The sequence below is a fragment of the Rhinolophus ferrumequinum genome, chromosome 27, assembly GCF_004115265.2.
Source record: "Rhinolophus ferrumequinum isolate MPI-CBG mRhiFer1 chromosome 27, mRhiFer1_v1.p, whole genome shotgun sequence".
In the NCBI taxonomy this organism is placed as follows: Eukaryota; Metazoa; Chordata; class Mammalia; order Chiroptera; family Rhinolophidae; genus Rhinolophus; species Rhinolophus ferrumequinum.
Genome location: NC_046310.1, coordinates 10867349 through 10888530, shown reverse-complemented (window position 1 = coordinate 10888530; position 21182 = coordinate 10867349). Strand labels below are relative to the sequence as shown.

General features: G+C 41.1%; 1 protein-coding gene across 1 annotated transcript in view; it reads left to right on the top strand.

Annotated features, from left to right (window-relative positions):
• The window catches only part of RAB3GAP2 (RAB3 GTPase activating non-catalytic protein subunit 2), a 65067-nt gene that overhangs the window by 40298 nt on the left and 3587 nt on the right, over nt 1-21182 (top strand). Inside the window, exons 20-33 of the mRNA XM_033099343.1 lie at nt 1981-2194; nt 2579-2676; nt 5860-5965; nt 6581-6738; nt 7930-8158; nt 10282-10455; nt 10550-10656; nt 13047-13113; nt 14819-14889; nt 17271-17306; nt 18531-18605; nt 18867-19085; nt 19977-20066; nt 20325-20546. Of these exons, the coding sequence (XP_032955234.1) occupies nt 1981-2194; nt 2579-2676; nt 5860-5965; nt 6581-6738; nt 7930-8158; nt 10282-10455; nt 10550-10656; nt 13047-13113; nt 14819-14889; nt 17271-17306; nt 18531-18605; nt 18867-19085; nt 19977-20066; nt 20325-20546 (1866 nt within the window). The remainder of the gene's footprint in view (nt 1-1980; nt 2195-2578; nt 2677-5859; nt 5966-6580; nt 6739-7929; nt 8159-10281; nt 10456-10549; nt 10657-13046; nt 13114-14818; nt 14890-17270; nt 17307-18530; nt 18606-18866; nt 19086-19976; nt 20067-20324; nt 20547-21182) is intronic.

The following is a 21182-nucleotide window of genomic DNA, read 5'->3' as shown; positions in this document are numbered from 1 at the left end:
TGATTCTGCTAAGCAGAAGAGACTTTCTGTGTTGTTAGCAAACTCATGCAGCTTGCTCTTTGTATACTACTTAATGAAATACTTTTTAAAAATATTCTGCCTTATAGCAGAGTGTTTGAAATAATTATAGTAAATGTACTATGCTTTGGTTCTATAAAACATCAAAAAGTGACAGCAGCTTGTAATCTTTATTACAGTGCAATATTGTTCATTTCTGAGCACTGTATATAAAATTTTTTACTTTCCATATAGAGAAATTAAGTTTCTTTAATAGGGAATAGAGAGAAGATATTTCTCTCTATTCTGTGTGACCTTGGTTGTTTGTCTGGCATCAAAGCCTCAAGTCTTTTATTTACCTAAAGGAGAGTTATTATCAAAGTGATTTTAGTGGTCTGTCAAGTGTATCTGAAAATAATCTCGTGTATCTGAAAGTTAGTGAAAGCCTTTTGTTTTAAATATCATACATTAATTTAAAAATTTTAAACAAAAATTGGAGATCGTTTTCTCTCTGTAATGGAAGGAAACAAGCCACACATTCTAGCATCTAACATCTTTTTTTTATATTTGGGATTATAGATGGATTTTATAAAGCATTTTAACAATAATCTGTTCACAGTAATATTCTGTGATTGACATTATAAATGACAGTGCTGTTTTTTCAGGATCTTTCGTTTTTCTGTCTATTTCACCAAGAGTGTAAAATTATATCAAGCAACAGGAAGTTTCAAGTTGATTAAGTTATGTCGACAGGATTGCCTACACATTTCATAGATTCTTCAATGCCTACTTTTTCCATAAGGTCCCAACTGTCTCTCAACCCATCAAAGAAAGTTAAATGTATGGCATTAATAATGCCATAGAGAATTACTTTTACTTGATAGCCCTAATATAGTGTGCAAAGGATAAAAGAATTACAAAATTTTAAAAATCACTTGTCAGGTTTTTTTATTTTGTTATTTTTTATCTTAAAAGCACTTTTTAAGAATTAAAACCATATTTTGGTGTCGACTTGTTTAGATCCTTCAAAAAGCTTCTAGGCTGAATGGCTAATTTTGTACACACAAAAATGCAATTCAAATATGAAGTAATCCATTTTTGCTGTCTCTGGGACACGGTTCATATAAGCTTCTGTGTAAATTCAGTATAGGATTGAACTACTGGTACGTGTTCAGTAGCATTTCGCAGTTTACTACTTTTTAAAAACAGCAGTCTTAAGGAAATAAACCAAACTCTTGTTTAAAAATGCAGCTCTAATTATATAGCGTGGGGAAAGGAAGTTTTGAGTGCTATGGCAAACTTAGGGTTTTTTAAGAGTGTGTGTGTGTGTGTGTGTGTGTGTGTACGTACGTGTACTTGTCCCTGATTTATTATAGAAAACTAATAGTAGTATCAGCAGATGTTTCTGCACATACAGTATGTAAAAATAGTTTCAAAGGCTGGCAGGTTGTATCTGTGACTTTTCAATCTCTGTAGCCCTAAAAGCCACATAGAGGATTTATATGGAGATATATATAGTGAGGCTTGTTTTTCCAGTGTTTTCTTTTATAGTGTTTATGCTGCTTAATAAGTAAGGATTCAATTTCTTATTGAATAGTTCTTTAATTTCCTTAGGATCACAAGAGTAGCATTTGACACCGTTCAGTTTTTTTCTAACTACACACTAACACACATTTATTAAAATTCATACATTTTATAAGTGTATGATATCAAGAAACTTTCTAAAAATGGTACTTTTAGTAATACGCAGTGTTTCTAGATTAGCTTATTTAAATAACCTCCTAATGATGAATGTAACAGTCAAGTTTTAAGTAGAGTAATTTGAGAGTAAGGTTTTAAGCAGAGTACATTATAGCTATCACATTAATTAAAAAGTCATCTTTTGCTTAGCGTCTTGCATTTCATTTCAGATAATGGGGTTGACACATACGGCAGACTCATAGAAATACAGTCTATTCAGAACTTTCTCCCCCTGTTTTGAAGGACTTGGCTGTGTTATTAAGGCTTGATGAGAAAGAACTGCTTAAGCTCCAGGCATTATTAGAGAAGTACAAACAAGAGAACACCAGGACTGCTGTCCGATTTTCTGATGATAAGGATGGGGTGTTGCCTGTAAAAACATTCCTGGAACATTTAGAATGTGAGAAAGATGCGATCAACATGAAGAAGATAAGGGAAGACGAATACGTGGCTTTAGGTAGGTAGAATACTAAAGTGCTCTTGAAATCCTTCCTCTTCTAGAAGAAAGCCTGGGAGGCACACACCGCATCCCAAAGGTACTGTAGGTTTGTATTGAAATTAAATCAAGCAAAGAACTAATGTATATTTTTCCATCAACGAAAGATACCGTGGATATGTATGTACTATGTCATAAAAGTTGTGTCAACGAGGATACTTCAAAGATGGTGTTAGACACGTAATGATGTGTCTTCTTCTTTCATAAATCAAGCAAATTGAACCATTAATTTCTCTCCTTTCATATTCTTTTGTTCCTCTGGGGGTCTAGATTGCAATTTAGGAAGATTGTTAGTCCATATGGTAAGTAGTCATTGGTTAATGCATTTTGTTTTTGTTTCACTAGGCAGTTTCTTTTTTTGGAAGTGTTTGCATGGAGAAAGCTCCACTGAGGACATGTGTCATACTTTGGAGTCAGCTGGACTTAGCCCTCAGCTATTATTGGTAAGGTTTCTTATTGCTGGATGCTGTTCTTCCTTGAACATTATCCAGAAGTGTCTGCCTTTTTTTTTTTTTTTTTTTTTTAACCATTGTCTAAAGCATATTATGAGACGTACATGAAAACCTTCTAAAATGATCAAAGAAATTTATAATCATCATATTTCAATGAAGAATATTATTTTATTTTTCTCATTCCCTGTAAATGATGACAAGTATATTCCATGGTTGGCCTAAAATAAATTTAGACTCTGACATGCATGCATGCATTTACAGTGGACTGTGATCACCAGTAAAAATGATCATATTAGAACGATAAAAGATCTTAGAGAACAAAATTAACTTCCCTTAAAGCAATACGGAATTATCAAACATTCCCAAGCTTGGAATACATATATGTTAGGATTTAATCTCTGTGCTATAAGAAATGCAGGTAAAACAAACCCCATGGAAAAATCACAGCACTACAGTTTTGCCCTTCCTGCAAAGGCTGAGGGAAGTACCCATCAGCAGTTCTCCCCTTACCACGCCCCACATGTACACACACACATAAGTACTCTTTCACACAATTAATAGTTATAAATGGGAAGGGGAGAGGGAACTTCTCTAAAAAAAAAAGAAAAATGACAAAGCCCAAGAATTAAAGTAACTAATTGAATGTACAGTAAGATAAGCCTTTAAGAAAGCCTGCTTGGTCACTGTGGTCACGTTGATCAGAGGAGATGGCAGCCAGTGTCAGGTCCTTGCTAAGCCATGTGGCCTCGGGAAGATAAAGCGCAGGGATTTTGTGTCCTGTGCAGAGATACACATCCTGCTTATGTCTTGCTCGTTCCCAAAGCAGTTCGTGCCAGTGCCACAATAGAGACCGGCGACGTTTTTATGAATTCTTCAATTTCAAATTGTTTTTAGAGACAGTAGATAAAGTATCAGACTTCCACATATAAAAACGATGAGTAAAAAGTGATGTATTTCAGCACAATACATTGTTAGTGTTATGAAGACAATCTATTTGAAATGGTACTCTTGGTATTGTTTCCTGATTATAATCTGAAAATTATCAATGGTAATTTTATCAGAATTATGTTCATGAAGAAACTTGGTACTTATAGTCTAGGTTGTATAAGTTTTTAAATTTACAAAATTTTTGAAAGTACTATATCCAGGGATTTTTCTTTCAAAGTTACATTTGATTTAGTCACTGTTTTGCTACATTAGTGTAATACAGATGACAGCTCACAACGTTTTTCACAACGTTTAAAACTTTAGAATTATCCTCAGTGAGATTTCATCAAGTTTTAGATTCTGTAAAACAAACTAGTTTTCAGGAAAGACTAGAAAAATAAGGCTCATCCAAAATACTGACAAAACAGGTTTCTTTTTAGTAGAGATAAGCAAGGCTAACGGACGCCTGCCCCATGTTCTTATCTGCCAGCATGTCCACTGAGTGAAGGATTTTTAAAGCATTGGGGGTTTCAATATCGTAGGAGGATACTTTGCAGAAGGAAGAGTCATTAGGTATTAGAAGCATGTACCAGGGACCCATAGGATTTTCTCTTTCATTCTTACGAACAGGTTTTAACAAGTAGTGGGTACTGCTTGACTGAGAACAGAGGAATTAACTCAATTTCCGCTCAAGGTTTCTATTTTTCAAAGTCTGTTATTCAAATATCATCTGGTAATATGTCAATGTGTGACACCTATATGTGAAATAACATATTCACATTTATGATATATGAATCTATAATACGAAAATTCACAGGAATAATGTAATGTGACATTCCTTGCTGTGAGGTTTTGAAAGGATATCTTATTCTATATGTACTAGTTATGGAAATAGTGACCTTCTAAATGTATATACCGTCTTTTCCTGTTGTGTATGTCCATTATGTTTCCATGTGGTAGCTTAATTTATCTCTGTATTCTCTTCTTTGATTATTTTTCTTCTCTCACCTTAATTTTCCCTGAAGTTTAAAAAAATCTTTCTATTTGTCCGTGCAGTGATTCCAAAATTGTATCCAAATTGTGTTCTCCTGGCCCTTGTGACATCCTCTGTTTCACACTGACCTTCCGCATACAAACAAAAGCTTAACTGATTGGAATTTTTAAAGTTTAAGGAAAGAAAAACAACAAGAAAAGCACACACTAGGCTATAGGCAAAGATCATCTGGTTGGGCGCGAGATAGAGAAGGACTGACCTAGGAACAGACGAGGGAAGTTAAGCAGAGGACAGGTGTTTTGGTTTGTTTCAGCATTTGCTCAAGGTGGTGGTTGATTGGGGGAGGGGCTAGCTGGAGAAAAAAGAAGAGTTCATAGTATGAACAGAGATCTAAGGCATGGCATTTGATTTGTCTAAATATAATTTAGTCTAAAATAACCCTTGAGGTGGCCAGTCTTTATGAGCACTTTGTGATGTGATGTGACACTGTGCCATTCAACTTTTCATTATTCCCGAATTATCCGTGTACAAATTTTATAAATCTAAAAATGTTTCCAATGTAAGTAGATAGACTGGCTCCTACGCATCTTAAAAGTCACTTATGTTGATTGAAGTGTTTTTGTTTAAAATCTGTTTCTCGTGACTGGTTAGCGATTTAAATTTGGAGTTGGATAGTTTTACCTGCTTGCTCCCCACTGCCAAGTCCACTGCCTTTGTATGGCCAAGACCAGCGCCAGCCAGCTCCACACCTCTGCCCCTCCAACTGAAACCTGTAGCTGAGTAGTGTCCCTTGGGATATAGCAGGTCCTCGAGTACCGTCCATTTGTTCAATGTCATTTCGTTATAACGTTGATGAGACGCTATAGGAATCTAACTCTTGTTTATAGGTTAGTCTGTTGTAAAATTGGTTTTGTTACGTGTCATTTTGCTTAAAATCACAAAATGTCTTGATGGTGTTAAGTGAGGACTTACCGTAATATGCTCCTTCATGGAGGCTCCAAGTGGAAGGCAGTGCTTAAACCAAAGAGATGGAGATGCTGGAGTTTAGATCTCTGACAGATGATAAAGAATTTCTTAGGGAGACAAGAGACCTTTGCTGCCCCTCATGTCACAAGCTGTCACAACCAACTGTTTCTTTCCCAGCCCAAAACACCGAATCACTCACACACACATGTACTATCTAGAAAAGTGTAAGATTTTATTGATGTTACATATTTTTTTTAGACTGAAAAAAGATTTAAATTTGATTACAGTCTCTACTCCTGAGTGTTTGGCTTTCTAAGGAAAAGGATATTCTGGATAAACCACGGACTGTCTGCTGTCTTCATACGATGCTGTCCCTCCTGAGCAGGATGAAAGGTAAAAGCGGGGACACTGGGGTTCAGCCTGCCTGGTTGGAAACGAGGCCGATGCCCTCGGAGGCAGAGTGTAGTGCTTGAAGTGCCCCAGAAACAGAGAGAAAAGATAAAAGGAGACTGCAGTACTTACACACCATATTTCACTATAGAGATTCTTTAGTGTATAAAGAGAAAGCTCTTGATGCATTTGAAGTGTGCTTTATGAAAATTAAATTTGTTTTGTGTAATCACCAAAATAATGTGGTATGAACAATGTATTTTCCTAATTCAGTGAAGTAATTGGGTCAAGTGGTCTTTGGTGGAGTTCATAGTTTCCGTAACTATTTTCGGTGTGATTAAAACAATAACCTATTAAAACATTCACTAGTACTTTTCAGCAATGATGAAAATACAAATGCTGTTCAGAGGCAGATGGCTAACAGCATGAGCAGATGGAACATACGTGCGCTGAATAAAGGACTGTAGGTTAATTTTTCTGGTTCGTTCAGGAAGATAACAGGCTCTTCGCTGGGGAATTTAGTTTTAACACAGTGTTTAATGTGAAATTTTGGACACCCCCCCCCCCCAGGAAAAAAAACCGAGAAACTAAAAGTTTCTTTTTGGACTTTGCCTGCAGTGGCCATCGATGACACCTGGGACTCCCAGTCTGTGTCCCCTTGGTGGCAGCAGATGCGCACGGCCTGCATTCAGTCTGAGAACAATGGGGCTGCTTTGTTGTGTGCACACGTGGGACACTCTGTCGCCGCGCAGATCTCGAGCAGCGTGACCGAGAAGGTAATGGCAGAGGTGGGGTCGGCCGTCACCTGTCCAGCCTGCCGAGGGGCCGCCCTGCCCTTTCTGGGGCCACATTGTCTTTCTTCGGTGTTGTGGAACATGGAGACTCTGAAATGTGTGTCCAGTGGGTTCTTAGGTCTTTTTTAGGATAAGGAGGGGGCTCAGGGGTGCTGCCCTTCATTTGTTTTACGCGGACAACATGCATCCTTGAACTTAGCACTCGCTGCGTGGCACAGGGGGAAAGGACTGAAGTTGAGACCTGGCTCCCCGCCAATGGCTGGTGCTTGGTGCTGAGTCCCTTAAAAAAGGAGTCTCCTGGCTTCAGTTTCCTCATCTAAAAGAGGTCAGGGTTAGATTGTATTATTTCTCACATTTGTTCTAACTCCTGAGTTCAACGATTGCATTCAGAGCCCCTTTTTATAAACATAGGCTGTTTGGGCCCTGTAACATTGAATGATGGATGACTCGTGAAAGTTTCCTGTGGACCCTGTGCTTTGTGGTATTTCCTCATCTCTTGGAGACTCACTTTTATTTAAAAAACAAAAGCAAAAGAACACTGTCATCCCTTAATAATATTATTAGGTTGGTGCAAAAGTTATTGCGCTTTAAAAGGTGAAAAATAATTGCAAAAACCACAATTACTTTTGCATCACCTAATATCTCGTGGCCGATCGAATAATTTTTCCTAGGGGGACGTTGCATTAAACTGGACGAGACACTTACCATAGGTCTGTGGAGAGTCACTTAGCATCGTCAGTCTCATAGTTTATAGGCTAAATGTACTATTGCCGGCTTAAGATGTTTATAACGGAGAGAGAAATTGAGACCCCCCTTTTTTTTTTTTATGTTGGCGAGTGTGTGCTAAAGAGAGATCAGTACCCTGACATGGATAGAAAGAGCGGTGGCCTGAGAACTTTGTGAGGTGTCATTGGTTGAATCAGGGGGTGGGGTGGGGGGAGCGTCACTGCAGGTCTCTGTGAATGTCCAGAATCCATCACCATTGCCCCAAGTCTCCAAGTCCACACCTGGCCCTCATGTTTCCTCCAGTCAAGCAGTGATATCTGTCAGCAGCATCCGTGTGTCGCTGTGTCGTGTACGCTGACCACCCAGCAGCCTTCAGGTTCCAGGCTCATTCCAGTCGCTGGTGCTTCGGAATCTTGGCTGGAGTGTCACCCGCGCTTTTCCTTTTAGGTTTCCCAAACAGTTGTGGGTGCTGACTCGGAGGCGCTCACTGATTCCTGGGAGGCCCTTTCTCTGGACACGGAATACTGGAAGCTCCTGCTGAAGCAGCTGGAGGACTGCCTCCTACTTCAGACCCTGCTTCACAGCAGGGCGAACGCTCGGCCCTCCCCCGTGTCGTCACTGCAGTCGGAGCCGCTCCCGAGGCTTTCTGTGAGAAAGCTGCTAGAAGGAGGAAAAGGTACCCTGAAGTCTGTTCGAGCATTTGTGTCTCTGTATCTGTATGTTTCATGATAACGGGCTTTTTGGGCGTTGGGTTTTGTTGTTTAGAGCAATGACTGAAAGAATCAGGAAAGAGAAGTACATTCCAATGTTAAAAATACATAAATAACCCACCACATACTCGTTCTCAGTTCATCTTCTCAACGTCTGAACCTGTCAGTTCACGGCTCAGGGTCCCCCAGGTGTCCCGGCCCCCCCCCCCCCCAGCCGGCCTTACAACACAAGCAGACCTTCCCAGAGAATGCTCGGAGGACCTCACGAGCCCTCCCTTTGCCAAGTTCATGTCTGTGTGAGGCCAGCTCTTCCCCGTGCACTTCACCCAACACAGCCGACCGACCACAGTGGGTGGAACGCAGAAGCGGTCGGAGACTCCAGATACAAGCCAGACCTGAGAGGGACTTGGAAAGTGTGGTGCTGTGCTTCTCACTAAATATCTGGTTTTGCTTTCGGAAATACAGTTATTTTCATAGGATGTGTAATGGGTTTATTGTTTTTCTTTGAAAATGAACTAATACAAATATTTTTAAATTTCTAATACCATAACTATTCATAAACGTAACCCACAAGCTAAAATTCTTTGCGGTTGTCCATTTTTAAGAGTTTAAGGGACTAAGACTGAGAATAGGTAGTTCAAAAACTGCTGGAGCAAAGTGTGAATTCTGAAGCTTGCTCTCTAAGAACTTTTGACTTTGAACCCAACCGATTTTTCTATCTTTTGCTTGCTTGTCGCTTGCTTGTCACTAGTTCAGATGAAGCATCTGAGGGATTCACCGTCTCTGGGTCTGAGCCTTTGCTGATCCCTCACCCTGCCTCTCCCACTCATGGATTCTGAATCTTACTCATCGCTCAAGGCCCAGCTCAAATGTACCTTCTCCCAGAAATCTCCCATGAGTCACCAACTGCACATTTTCTCTTCCTCCTCCTCATTTCCACGGAGCATTACACCTCTTTTCTGATGCGTCACTTTCTACTGTCCTGGAGTCATTGGGTTCCGGTGCTTATGTCTTGCAGGACCATAAGCATCTTCCTTTTGGAATTATCTTGCCACGCTCCCTCTCACCAGCAGCTCTGTCAGGCTTTGATACTGGAATGCTGTATTTCTGGGTTTATAAATACCTGGGTATTTATAGATTTTTAAATTTAGTTAACTTGTTCTCTCGTTCTTTGTAAGTCCTGTGAAAGTTTTTCATTGTAAACTCATTGGTGCCACCTGGTGAAAGTGTGGGAATACCGTTTTAATATTAACTAACACACTATAATCGGGCTTGATTCTGGAAAGAGAATTATCAAATGATCTGAAGGGCAAGCATGAGACATTAGATCCCCCAGCACACCGCTCTTGTTTATTCTCACTGATAATTGTGATTTTTACTGGGAGGCATTTTTTTTGTGGAAAGGTTTCTATTTGAATCAAAATAGGAGGAAAGACGGAGAGAAGGAGTTTTGGCACATTACGGAAGAATGTATAACTTTGTTGCAACTATATCATAAACAGGACTCTTCACCTTGAATGATTTCCGGTTTGCATTTATAATTTGTTGGACTGTATTGATGACGGCAGCATGGCATAGCATCATGTTGTTGATTAAATGTGGCTAAATTTTGCCCAGAACTATTCCATACAGGCAAGTTAGTTGACTCTTAAAAGTAATGTATTGCCCTAAGAAGCCTAGGCAAGGGTCATGCTGATCAGTCAGTTTTCACTTATATTTATATGAAAGCGTCGTGAAGATGTATTCATCCCTTTGTCTATTTGGCTGGTAAAGATTATTGTGAATTTGTGAACATAGAAGGTATGTGGTACACAAACATACATACACACATGCACTTATATCTCATATTTTACGAGAGTATAAATGTGCCCTTAGATACCAAGGAACCAACCCACTTGCCCTCACACACAAGCCAAGTGGTAGGTAGGAACACTGCTGTGATCTCATGGCTCTAGGGGTCACTTTCAGGTTCTACACGGAATGGAACAACACTTAGATCTCTTCATAGGAAGTGTAGATCATGCCTGGTATGGGTCCCCTTTGGTAAACACTGCCAATTTTCCTTTTCTTTCTTGTCTCCAAACTACAGGTGGCATTGCAGACAGTGTGGCCAAATGGATATTTAAACAGGACCTCAGCCCTGAAGTGTTACGCCTGGCTAATAAGGAAAGAGATGCAGAAAACCCAGACGAGCCCAAAGAAGGTATTCCCCGAGGTTTAACTGAGGTGTCGGAGGTAGAGATGGACTTAGGCGTCATACCAGGTAATAAAGATGGAGAAAGGTGAAATCCAGAGTGGAGATGTGGCTGAGGTTGCAGGAGGGCAGGGATAAGGTCTCCGTGTCGTCTGACTTGCAGACTTGCTGTGCTTGGCCTACCAGCAGTTTCCTTGCAGCCTGGAGCTGGACGTGCTGCACGCACACTGCTGCTGGGAGTATGTCGTTCAGTGGAACAAAGACCCAGAGGTAAGACTCACGTTACCGCGTCTGTGTTCATTCCGTGTTCGTGCTTACGCTCTACTTGTGTGGGGCTGTTTAACTGGATGACTTACTATAAACACTGGATTTCCTCCCTTTGGGGTATCTCTGTACCAGGAGCCATGCTAGGCCTTTTTCATCCATTCTCTTGGATAATCCTCACAGTAAATCTGTGGGGTACAGGTGCTGCTGTCATCCTAGAGGAGACAGCTGGGGCTCAGGGAAGTGAAGTTCTTGCCTAAGGACACACCGCTACGTTAGTGCCAGGATTTCAGCCTAGATTTCTCTAAGGCCAGTGAGGTGTTTTACCTGCACGCCTGGTTAGCCTGTGATGCACATGTTTTGTATTTCCTTTTGAATCCTGCATGAGGTCACACCCACCTGATAGAATGTTCTCGGTATTCTAGTCTTTGTGGTGAAAGGCAGAGTAACGAGCCTGAGGCCAGCCTAGTGTCTGATTGTTCAGGTATGACTGTATTTGTTCATCACTTCTATTGGTGTCAGGAGAAAAATCAAGAAGGCCATATTGTGTGCAAGGCTGACTGGTTCAGGCTCTCAGCTCTGCTTATGCCCCATTCACTCCCACTTCTGGGGACCAGCCTCTCTCCCAGGACATTTAGTCTGGAGGCCGCCCCAGGCTGGAGGCAGCAGACCTGGATTTAATGCATTTCTCACCTGGATTTAATGTATTTCTCACCAGGGTCTGGGTTTGGACCAGTCACTGAATCTCAGCCTTGTTTTCTCCCTCTGTCCTTTTCTAATGATGGTGCCAGTCCTTTAGGATTGGCACCAAGAGAAAGCGAGATATAAAAACACACATGCTTGTTCACCTTGGTCAGCACAGCCCTTCACGAGCCCCCCAGTCAGTGCTCCGGTACTCTCCTTCTCAAATCAGAATTCTTCCCTTCATCATCCTCGTATCAGGTTCCACTCCTGAAGAAAAATCTCACTGATGAACTAATCATGCTAATATATTAATAGTAACAAAAAAGTCTTTAATATGTAATCACCTACTTATTAAAGGAAAACAGTTAGTGGTCTGATCACTTAGACTTGGACCAAAAAGTAATTTGGGGACAGAGGACCTTCTCGATCCCCCTCGAATCACCTTCTTTCGTTGATGCCTCTGTAGCCTGAATCGTAATTGTATTTAGGCTCTCTACTTAAAGGGGATGTTTTCCTGCATGAAAAAAGAGTGTTTAGGACTAGAACGAGGACATAATATCTAAAATCTGAATGAATCCATTCCAGAGTCCAGCCTAAGAACGTGGTATCTAAGAGAAGCGCTCTGTTTTACCCCATTCAGCTATAAAACCAAAGGCAGTTTGCGAAGTGGACACATAGCTGCGTTTAAGCCTCATCACTACTAGTTAATAGCTTCGTGACCTTTGCGAATGCCTCTGAACCCTTTATGCTCAACTTTCTCCTTCAAGTACATGAGGACTGTACCAGTTGCTGCCTTGAAAGTTGTAGCAGTTTGTAGAGAAAATGCATGCGGAGTATAATGCCTGACGTTTTCACTGGTGTTATCATTGTCTGTTATTAGAATTGTTTACATTTGAAATAAGTGGCCATTTTTCTTATTTGTTTTTTTTTTTTCCTGTTGAATATTTATCTCCTTGCTCCATCCAGCCCCTATCCCAGGTCCACCATTTGATACACACAGCGTTATTAGGCTCAAAACATTTGGAATTATCAGAGGTGATGTGTTTAATTATTGCACAGACTATAAAATTATTTAGCAAAAATCTGTATAATTCCTGGGTAAAGTTTTATGTATTATATTAGAAAGAGTTGAATTTCAGACGTCATCCCTGATAATTCATATTTCCCTCACTGCCTTAATGTTTTCTCCTTGGCATTTGTCCCTAACATACTGTGTAATTCGCTTACATGTATTATCTAGCTCCCTCACTAGAATGTCACCTCCTGAGGGCCAGGATTTGGGTCTGTCTTACTCAGTACAGTATCCTGTTGCCTCACACAGCCTGGTGCAGGGTAGTTGCTCAATAAATATTTGTTGAATAATGAATGAATCAGTGATATTTGCAAAGAAGTAAACCCAGTTTTCACTGTGTGATATTCAAGTATTTATTGGAGAGAAAACTGTTATGATGTACAAACCACAGTAAATTTTGAATCCAGATGTCAATATATATGACCGGGGGGGGGGGGTTCTAGGGATCAGTCATTATACAGATAACGTGAATGTAAGAGAAACCGTGACATTGTCTTACGAAAAATTACTCCTTACCTAATACTTCCATTATTGCAACACTCTCATGTAGCTTTATGCAGAAATTTATGTAAAATTTCTGTTTATTCGAAACACCTATTAAATGATTTTTTTTTTCTCTTTTTTTCTCCCTTTATGTAAGGAAGCACGTTTTTTTGTTAGGTCAATAGAGCACTTGAAGCACATTCTTAACGCACATGTGCAGAATGGTAAGTAAACGGGTGTTAAAAATATAACCGTCTGATTCAAAAGAGGCAAGAATCTTTAAATTTGCATCCTGTTAAATATTTATTTCATGGTCTTATCACCCAATACATTGACGTGTATTGATTGCCATATACAAAGTACTGGCTGTCTTAACTGCTTGGGAAAATCTGTCCAGAAGAGTGACGGGTGTGGACAATAACTGTCACATCTGTCCCCAACCATTATTGTCCAAGCTGACTACTATCCCTAGACGTAAATAAGCAAAGAGAATATTATGCATGAATTACTGATTTGCTCTTTAGTTCACAGGCAGGTAAGCACTAATTCCTGATTAAAAAGTTACGCAGCCAAAGCCTCATAATACTGTACCCTAGAAGCCACTGTGTGCTTCTTTAATAAATGGAAATGTTCCCCGCTGGCTGGTGTACCATGGGGACTGCTGGTGTCTCCTGGAAAAAAATTGTTACAGTCGTAGGAAAACTGTAAACAGGTTGCTGGTTCCATCTATAGATAGATGAGTTTCCCTATAAGAATTAGTTGAGGAGCTCAGCCATTGGCTAGTGAGTCATCTTACTGAGTTTTGAGAGTAGGCTTGGGGCTGGGTAAGAGGGGGTGTCACCTTTATGTTAACACGATCAATTCTAGCGAAGGTACTTCTGAACCACCTTCCTGCAGGTGATACGAAGTCAAATTGCAGAAATTCTAAAATGTCTCATTTTACGTGAAGAGAACTTGAAAATTATTTATCCATCTCTTAGATCTTACTTTCTTTCAAGAAAAAATGATTTAAATGACTCGTTTGGGAAATACGGTCTCTACAGTATTCTATCCTTTCTGATAAAATTAAGTTACCTACTGACTTCAGGCTAGTATTTCTTCAAGTTAGAGCTTTACCCCGTTTGTACAGAGTCAGCTTCCTGGCCCCTTGATAGCCTTTGCAGGACCTCACCCCTAGATACAGAAGCAGCTACGTGATAATAACTGCATGTGAAGTGTCCTGTGTACGCTGCCTCCCTGACAACTGTTTCAGAAATGTCCATGTCAGTGCCGCAGTTTATTGAACATGAAAGTATGAAGATCAAGTTTTTTGTTTGGTGGTTTTTTTTAAAAAAAAAAATATTTTTCTATTTTGTTCGATGATTTTTTATGTATCACTTTATTTGGTGGTTACCTATGAATGGCTGGCCATTGGGTTTGTTTCCAGTGTTTGGCCGTTGTGAGTGAAGCTTTGTGTTCATTTCTGCAGTAGAATGGCTGGGTCACGTGGGAGACACATACTGAGCTTCAGTTGATACACTGCCAGTTTTCCAAGTGGTTTTACCAATGTATCGTCCCACCAGGCATGTATGAGCCTTCCAATTGTTTCCACATCCTCACCAACACTTGGTGTCGTCATTAAAAAACTTTTTAGCCTTGATGTGGGTTGTGTAATGTTACCACTTTGTGATTTTTGTTTTTCTCTCGTAACTAATGATGCCTTACCCATATTGGCCATGTGGGTGTCCTCTTAGGCAGCCCAGTGCTAATTTTTCTTAAACAATAAACGTTTTTATTATTTTTAATAACAAATACTACCTAAGCTGTAAGAAATGATATCTAAATCAGTAGCCCATGTAGCTTTATAAGCTTCATGAAGACGGTCATTTGTGTCTGACGGAAGGAAAAACATGGAAGCCTGTTTTCCACGTCCTTCTATTTGCTCTCTAGGCATCGCACTGATGATGTGGAATACGTTCTTGGTGAAGAGGTTTTCTGCCGCTACATACTTGATGGATAAGGTAAGAGAATTCAACTCCATGTCCTGACTTCTTGTGTATTTGGTCCCCTTGGTGGGTCCTAGAAAGATTATTCACACGGGGCCTCATTAGATTGACTTTTATTTGGTGCTGCCTTTCAGTCTTGCTCAGTGAACTGTACTTCCCAGCGCTGGCATTTCGATGACTGGAACCAGAGCCCCAAACCCCCAAAAGGGAACCATAGCAAAAGCCTCCTAACCCAAGAGGCGAGGTCTGGGGTTGATTCAAGCACTTGGGTTTAAATTACAACGTGCCAGTGTACACTTACTCACCCGTCTTTGCATGTAAGGCCGAGGTGTTTTCTTTGGAAGGAGTCAGTTGAAGTTTTACTTAGGTTTTCCTGCCTAAACCTCACCCATAATGCATTGTCTGAATTCTAGATCCTGTATCTTTAAAGTCGTGATGCATTCCGAGTGTAAAATCTTCAGATTTTTATAACTATACCCCTAATTTTTATAGTTGTTTCCTACATCTAATCCAGTAGCCCTAGGAGGTAGCTACTCCCCTCCATAAATCTTGTTAAAGCACTGATGTAGTATTCATATGAATGACTCCTTCTTTTTCCTCATTCACATTTCATCAGTTACTGAATTAAATTGCATACTTTCCATATGTACAACCAGCATAAGTAGATCTGGGAACAAACATAACATGTAAGCACGTAACAGCTGATGGGAGTGGAGGCTGCCAGTGCACTGGACAGTAGTCCGTGGCTTTGAGCGGCCAGGCCGCTCAGTATGCTTCACAGGCCAGTCGGGAATGTGACTTAATCTGGCTTCAGTGAAGTGGATGGCAGAAGAATCAGCACTGCAATGACAACATGTTCTTTTAAATGTAGTGACAGACATTCCTAAGCCACGAACAGCACTGGAATTCAGACCCACTTTAGGCCACAGCTCCTCTGAAAATGCTTTTTTGGGCATTATTGGCATATTTTTTCCAGTTAAATCTGTCCTGTCCTTTGTGCTCGTCTTTCTTGCCCATGTATGTGCTGCTCTCTTAAAACTCAGTCCGTTGGCCTTGATGATACTGTTCTGTTTTACTTCCCCTCCGACGACCCTGTTTTGAGGCAATAATAATGCAAAGCCTTTTCTGTGTGGAGTTACTGTGTACAGTGTACATCAAGCTCATAACTTGGGTTTAAACTGTCCTGAACTAGGAAGCAGAGTCCTGATCATTCACTCGATGAATATTCAGTAAGTGTCTCTTCTTGGCCAAGGACTGTGCTCGGTTCTGTGGCTGCAGGGATAAAGACCACAGTCTAAAGAATGGGTGGGTAGATGATAGGGCGCTTTGGGGACTCAGAAGAGGAAGTAAGTCATGACACAGGACGCCTCTGAGCTGAATTTTGGAGGAGGAGCAGGTATGAACCAGCGAGAAGTGGGTGAGAGAACACGTCTTCCAGCAGTGTCCTGGAGACAGTGTGTCGGACTCAGAGCTGCAGTAGCTTCACGGGTGGAGCACAGGCTGGAGGGAGGAGCGGGAAGCGGAGCGTGAAGAGCATCCTATGTAGGCTGTGGGTTTGGGGTTTTCCAGTAATGTGTGTCAGCTGCTTAGCATGGCGCCTGGCACGTGGGGTAAGGGCTCAGTAAATGGAGCTGTTATCGCGAAGACATTGGGGCAGCCTTAAGCAGTAAAATGATGCATTCAGATTTGCATCTTAGAAGATTCTGGCAACTGGGTGAAATATGTTGGAATTGGTGGGGGCTGAGCTTGCTTGTTCCAAGGCCATGGCTGTCATCTCAACAAGAGGTAATGAGGCAGTGGGTCCTTGGTACTGGGGTTCCCTCTTCCATTGTCACTGTCTCCTGTGAATTCTTATAAAGTTCCTGAAGGGCAGAACTTCTGTCTGCCACTTACTGCCCTGTGTCACGTATAGAGTACCATCTTACTAAGTACCAGAGAATCAAGGAAATCAACTGATTTTCTGAACTAGAAACAGAACTTCAGTCTGCTTTAGATTGTTCTGTGTGTCTTTATCAACAAGCAAAATTCTTACCTGCTTTTTGTTCATAGCCTTGGTTCTGGGTCTTAAGGCAACAGTTATTTGATCATACAAAGTAAGAACCAGATTTTTAGAGTGTTTTCTTACTTAGTTCAAAAATACTTATTTTTGAAAAGGATTATATGTGAGCCCGGTGTGATACATTTTTCATAATACTTTTTTTATGTTCCACCACAAAATTAATTGCATTATGTTACATGCATGAGTGGAACCAACATTTAATTGATAAAAAGTTGCCACATTTATTGATAGCTGCATTTATATTTTTAAAATTTGGTAACTTTTTGCTTCCTATACCATAGCAATGCCTTTTTATTTAATTAAATAAATACAGCATTTTGTGTCCTTTTTGTCTTAGGTTGGAAAATCGCCAAAGGATAGGTTATGCCGAAGGGTAAGTTAGTCGCCTGTGATTAGATATGTAATTGTTAATCCTGCATTTTCAATAGGATCTCATTATCCGTAGGGGTGAACTTTGACTTTTACTGTTGTGATGACATATCAGGAGATAAGAAAAATGGAAGGAGAATGCTGTCTTCAGGAACCGCTCATGAACTCCGCCAATTTTATTGACCTTCCCAGATTGTCAGCATATTTACACTAGATTTTCGCAAGATGTCTTCAACTTTGGACTGTGGACAGGAGGGTAACCTGCTGCCACCGCTGCTTATTTTCACTACTTCCAATTAGAAATACGTCCGACATGAAATTGAAGTGGATTCAGGAGCAGTCAATCTGATCTACCTTTGTGTAATAACCGTTGTACAAATAGTCTTAAATAACATTCCAGTCCCCAGACACGGGTACTTATATGTGAAGCCAGGGATTAATAGTGCTATATTTTGCTCAAAACTTAGGAATATTCTTATTACAAATATCTTAAGAAATACTGGGACATACAAATCTAGCTGTTACAGGCCTTAGTCTCGAAAAATCCCCCTTGTTGAATTCTGGTATGTGCTTGAGTGTCTCCGTGACTACAGTTCATATATGTGTGTGTGTCCACACACACACTCTCTGAATTACTTAGGGATGTGAGGAGGAATTCGTTGGTTGTTGGTTTAAAAGAGATTGTGTATGAATCAGTGGCCCCTGGGCAGGCCCTTGAAGGGAGTCAGCAGGAATGCTCTGTTGCCCACGGTGTGTCTGGTATTTAGTTCACAGGCTTGGGGGTTCACGTTTGGTTCACAGAATTCAGCTGTGTCTCTAAAAGATGCTCCAAAACCAGACCAGGCTGTTTTCTTACAACTTCTCACATGGCCTCTCGCGTGTATCTTACCAGATACCATGATTATTTGGCCATCAGATGCCTGTCTGAATTCTTGGACAGTGAGCATGACTGCCACCATCTATGGTGACTAATGACACCGTGTCTTTACAATACACCCAAAATGCTCATTTTAAAAAGTTGATAGTAGTGCCATTTTTCTTTATAGCCCAAGCTTAAAATTAGTTAAATCTATAAAGGAATTAAAATGCACTAATGCCTTGGCTTTCTAATTCTTGCCGGTCCCATGTGGAAAGTCAGTTGAATAGAGTGTTGTGTACTGTTTATTTTTCTGATAGTAACTAGAGCAGTTTGGCTGCAGGAGCTAATTATGTTCCTTTTTAAAAACAGGATGTGGGGATGAGCGACACGGCCATGACCTCTTTCCTTGGCTCCTGCTTGGATCTCCTTCAGACTTTAATGGAGGTAAAAGAGGTGTATTTTCATTCAAAACTGTCTGAGATATTTAATATTTCGAAAATCGTTGGACTTTTAAAGACTAAAGAAAAATTTTCATGTGTTCATTTTAAAGTTTTAACACAAGCCTAAAAGTAGTGATGTTTCTTACTAGAACCAGCTCTTCGGGGTTTTTTTTTATAATTTGGGAGAAAGACGGGTTTGCACTTGGCTGCTTGCCGCTGATGAAGATATTTGCAAGCTGTGATGTCTCCATTCTCAAACACTCAGGCAGACGTCAGCAGGGATGAGATGCAGGCGCCCGTCCTGGACACCGAGGATGCGTGGCTCACTGTCGAGGGGCCAGTCTCCATAGCGGAACTGGCCCTTGAACAGAGACACATCCACTACCCGCTGGTAGAGCACCACTCCGTGCTGTGCTCCATCCTGTACGCAGTTATGCGGTTTTCTCTCAAGGCTGTGAAGCCACTGTCCCTGTTTGACAGTAAGGTAAGTGCCTCAGAGGATGTCAGAGCCGTCGTGGAGCTGAGGGCTGGGCAGGACGCAGATCAGTAGAGGCTGTTCAGTGCATTTGTGACTTGTATAGATAGGTTTTCACTGTGGGGTTCTCTGCTGCCGTTCCTGGTGGGAAGTGTGGCCAGGAGCCTGCGGCTTCTAACGCAGAGACCCGTGCTTCTGCTCTGTTTTACATTTCCTTCCAAGGAACTTAAACCCTGTTTTCAGATACTGGATTTTGGCTCTTCAAACACACATCTATTCTCAAACAAGTGTTTTTAACAGGATTCAGAGTACACGCTTATATATTAGTTACTACTATTGCATAACAAATTATCCCAAAACTGAGTGGCTGAAAACAACAGACATTTATTATCATTTTTGTGGGTCAAAAATCTGGGTCCCCCTTATCTGGGTATATCTGGCTCAGAGTCTCTGTTGAGTCTGCAGCCAGGACTGCAGTCTCATCTCAGGGCTCAGCGGGGCTGGGGATCGGGGACCCACTTCCAAGCTGACGGAACAGGGTTTCATTTCCACATGGCAGCTCACTGCGTGGCAGCTGGCTTCCCTCAGAGCGAGCGAGTAGCCACAGTGCGTTTGTAACCTGATTTTGCAAGTGACATGCAATCACCTCTGCCTACTTCTCTTTGCCAGCAGTGAGTCACTAGCCCCCACTCCAGGGGAGGGGATTAGTGGGGACCAGCTGAAAGGCCGCCTACCGCATAGTAGGTAGTGGTTACAAAAATTAATTGAATAAAATTCTAAGATGTTATTGTTCAAGGAGAAACAAATCAACCATGAGTTAATTAAATGACTTCATTTTTACATTCTCCCTCTTTATAATAATCCACTCATCAGTTTTCTTGTTCTCTTCTTTCTCTTTAGGGGAAAAATGCCTTTTTCAAAGACCTAACTTCAATTCAGTTACTACCTAGTGGGGAAATGGATCCAAACTTTATTTCTATACGACAACAGGTAATTTAGTTTTTGGATTTTGTTTTTGTTTCTCGGAAAAGATAGTAAAGGAAAAAATCTCGCTGGCCTTTAAAGGATGACCACTTTAAAAGTATTCTTGAGAGCTACTAGGTTCCCTTAAATCGTGTGTTCTTTTTTGATAATTCAGCAATTTTAATGGAAAAGCCACTGTAATGGACAGAAAAGCCAACAATTACTTTGATTTCGATTTTTTTAAGGAAACAAATGAATAAGATGTTGCTGTATTTCTTTCTCCAGTTCTTACTGAAAGTTGTTAGTGCAGCCGTCCAGGCCCAACATCCAGTCGCAAAAGACAAGGATTCCTCAGAAAAGGCACCGACCACTCCTTTTGGGAAAGACCAGGATTGGCCAGTTCTAGCCGTGGACTTGGCCCATCACCTTCAAGTTAGTGAAGATACTGTCAGAAGGCATTACGTGGCGGAACTCTACAACTATGGCGTCGACCACTTAGGAGAGGAGGTAATAATCGCCTTAGGAAGGTAACTTGGGCTCGAGTTATAGAACGAATGGTGGGAGTAAAGAATCAGCCAAGTCTCCAATAAAGCTTTTGCTTTTCCTTTTGTTAGAACATCTACGCGCAAAAATAGAACAGAATATTACAATATAAAACTAATCAAATTCCGTTTCTGGTTAATGTTTGGTGAAGTCCTACCATGTGCCAGGCCTGTTCTGTGCAGAGGCGTGTACCAGTGAAAACAGACAAGGCTCCTTCTCTGCCTCCCACCCTCCTTCCCTCTCTCCTTCCCTCCTTCCTTCCCTCCTTCCCTCCTTCCCGCAGGGAATTAACAATCTACTGGTAGGAGCCGAAAAGCAAGCTACATTTTGTATTGAGTCAAATGTTGTGAAGAAAATAAATGGGAATGTGTAAATAAACAAGAACGACTACAGTGGGTTGGTCTGACGTGACATTTGAACCAGGCCCCCAAGGATAAGCAGCAACCAGCCACTCAGAAAGCGGGGGGAACCAAAGGCGGGGACTAGCTTGGCGAGGTCCAGGAAAAGACGATACACAGTGAGCGAGGAGTGAAGAAGTAGGAGGTGAGGAGATCGTAGGTCTCGTAGCCCGTGGTTACTCACAGCGTAATCTGAAGCCAT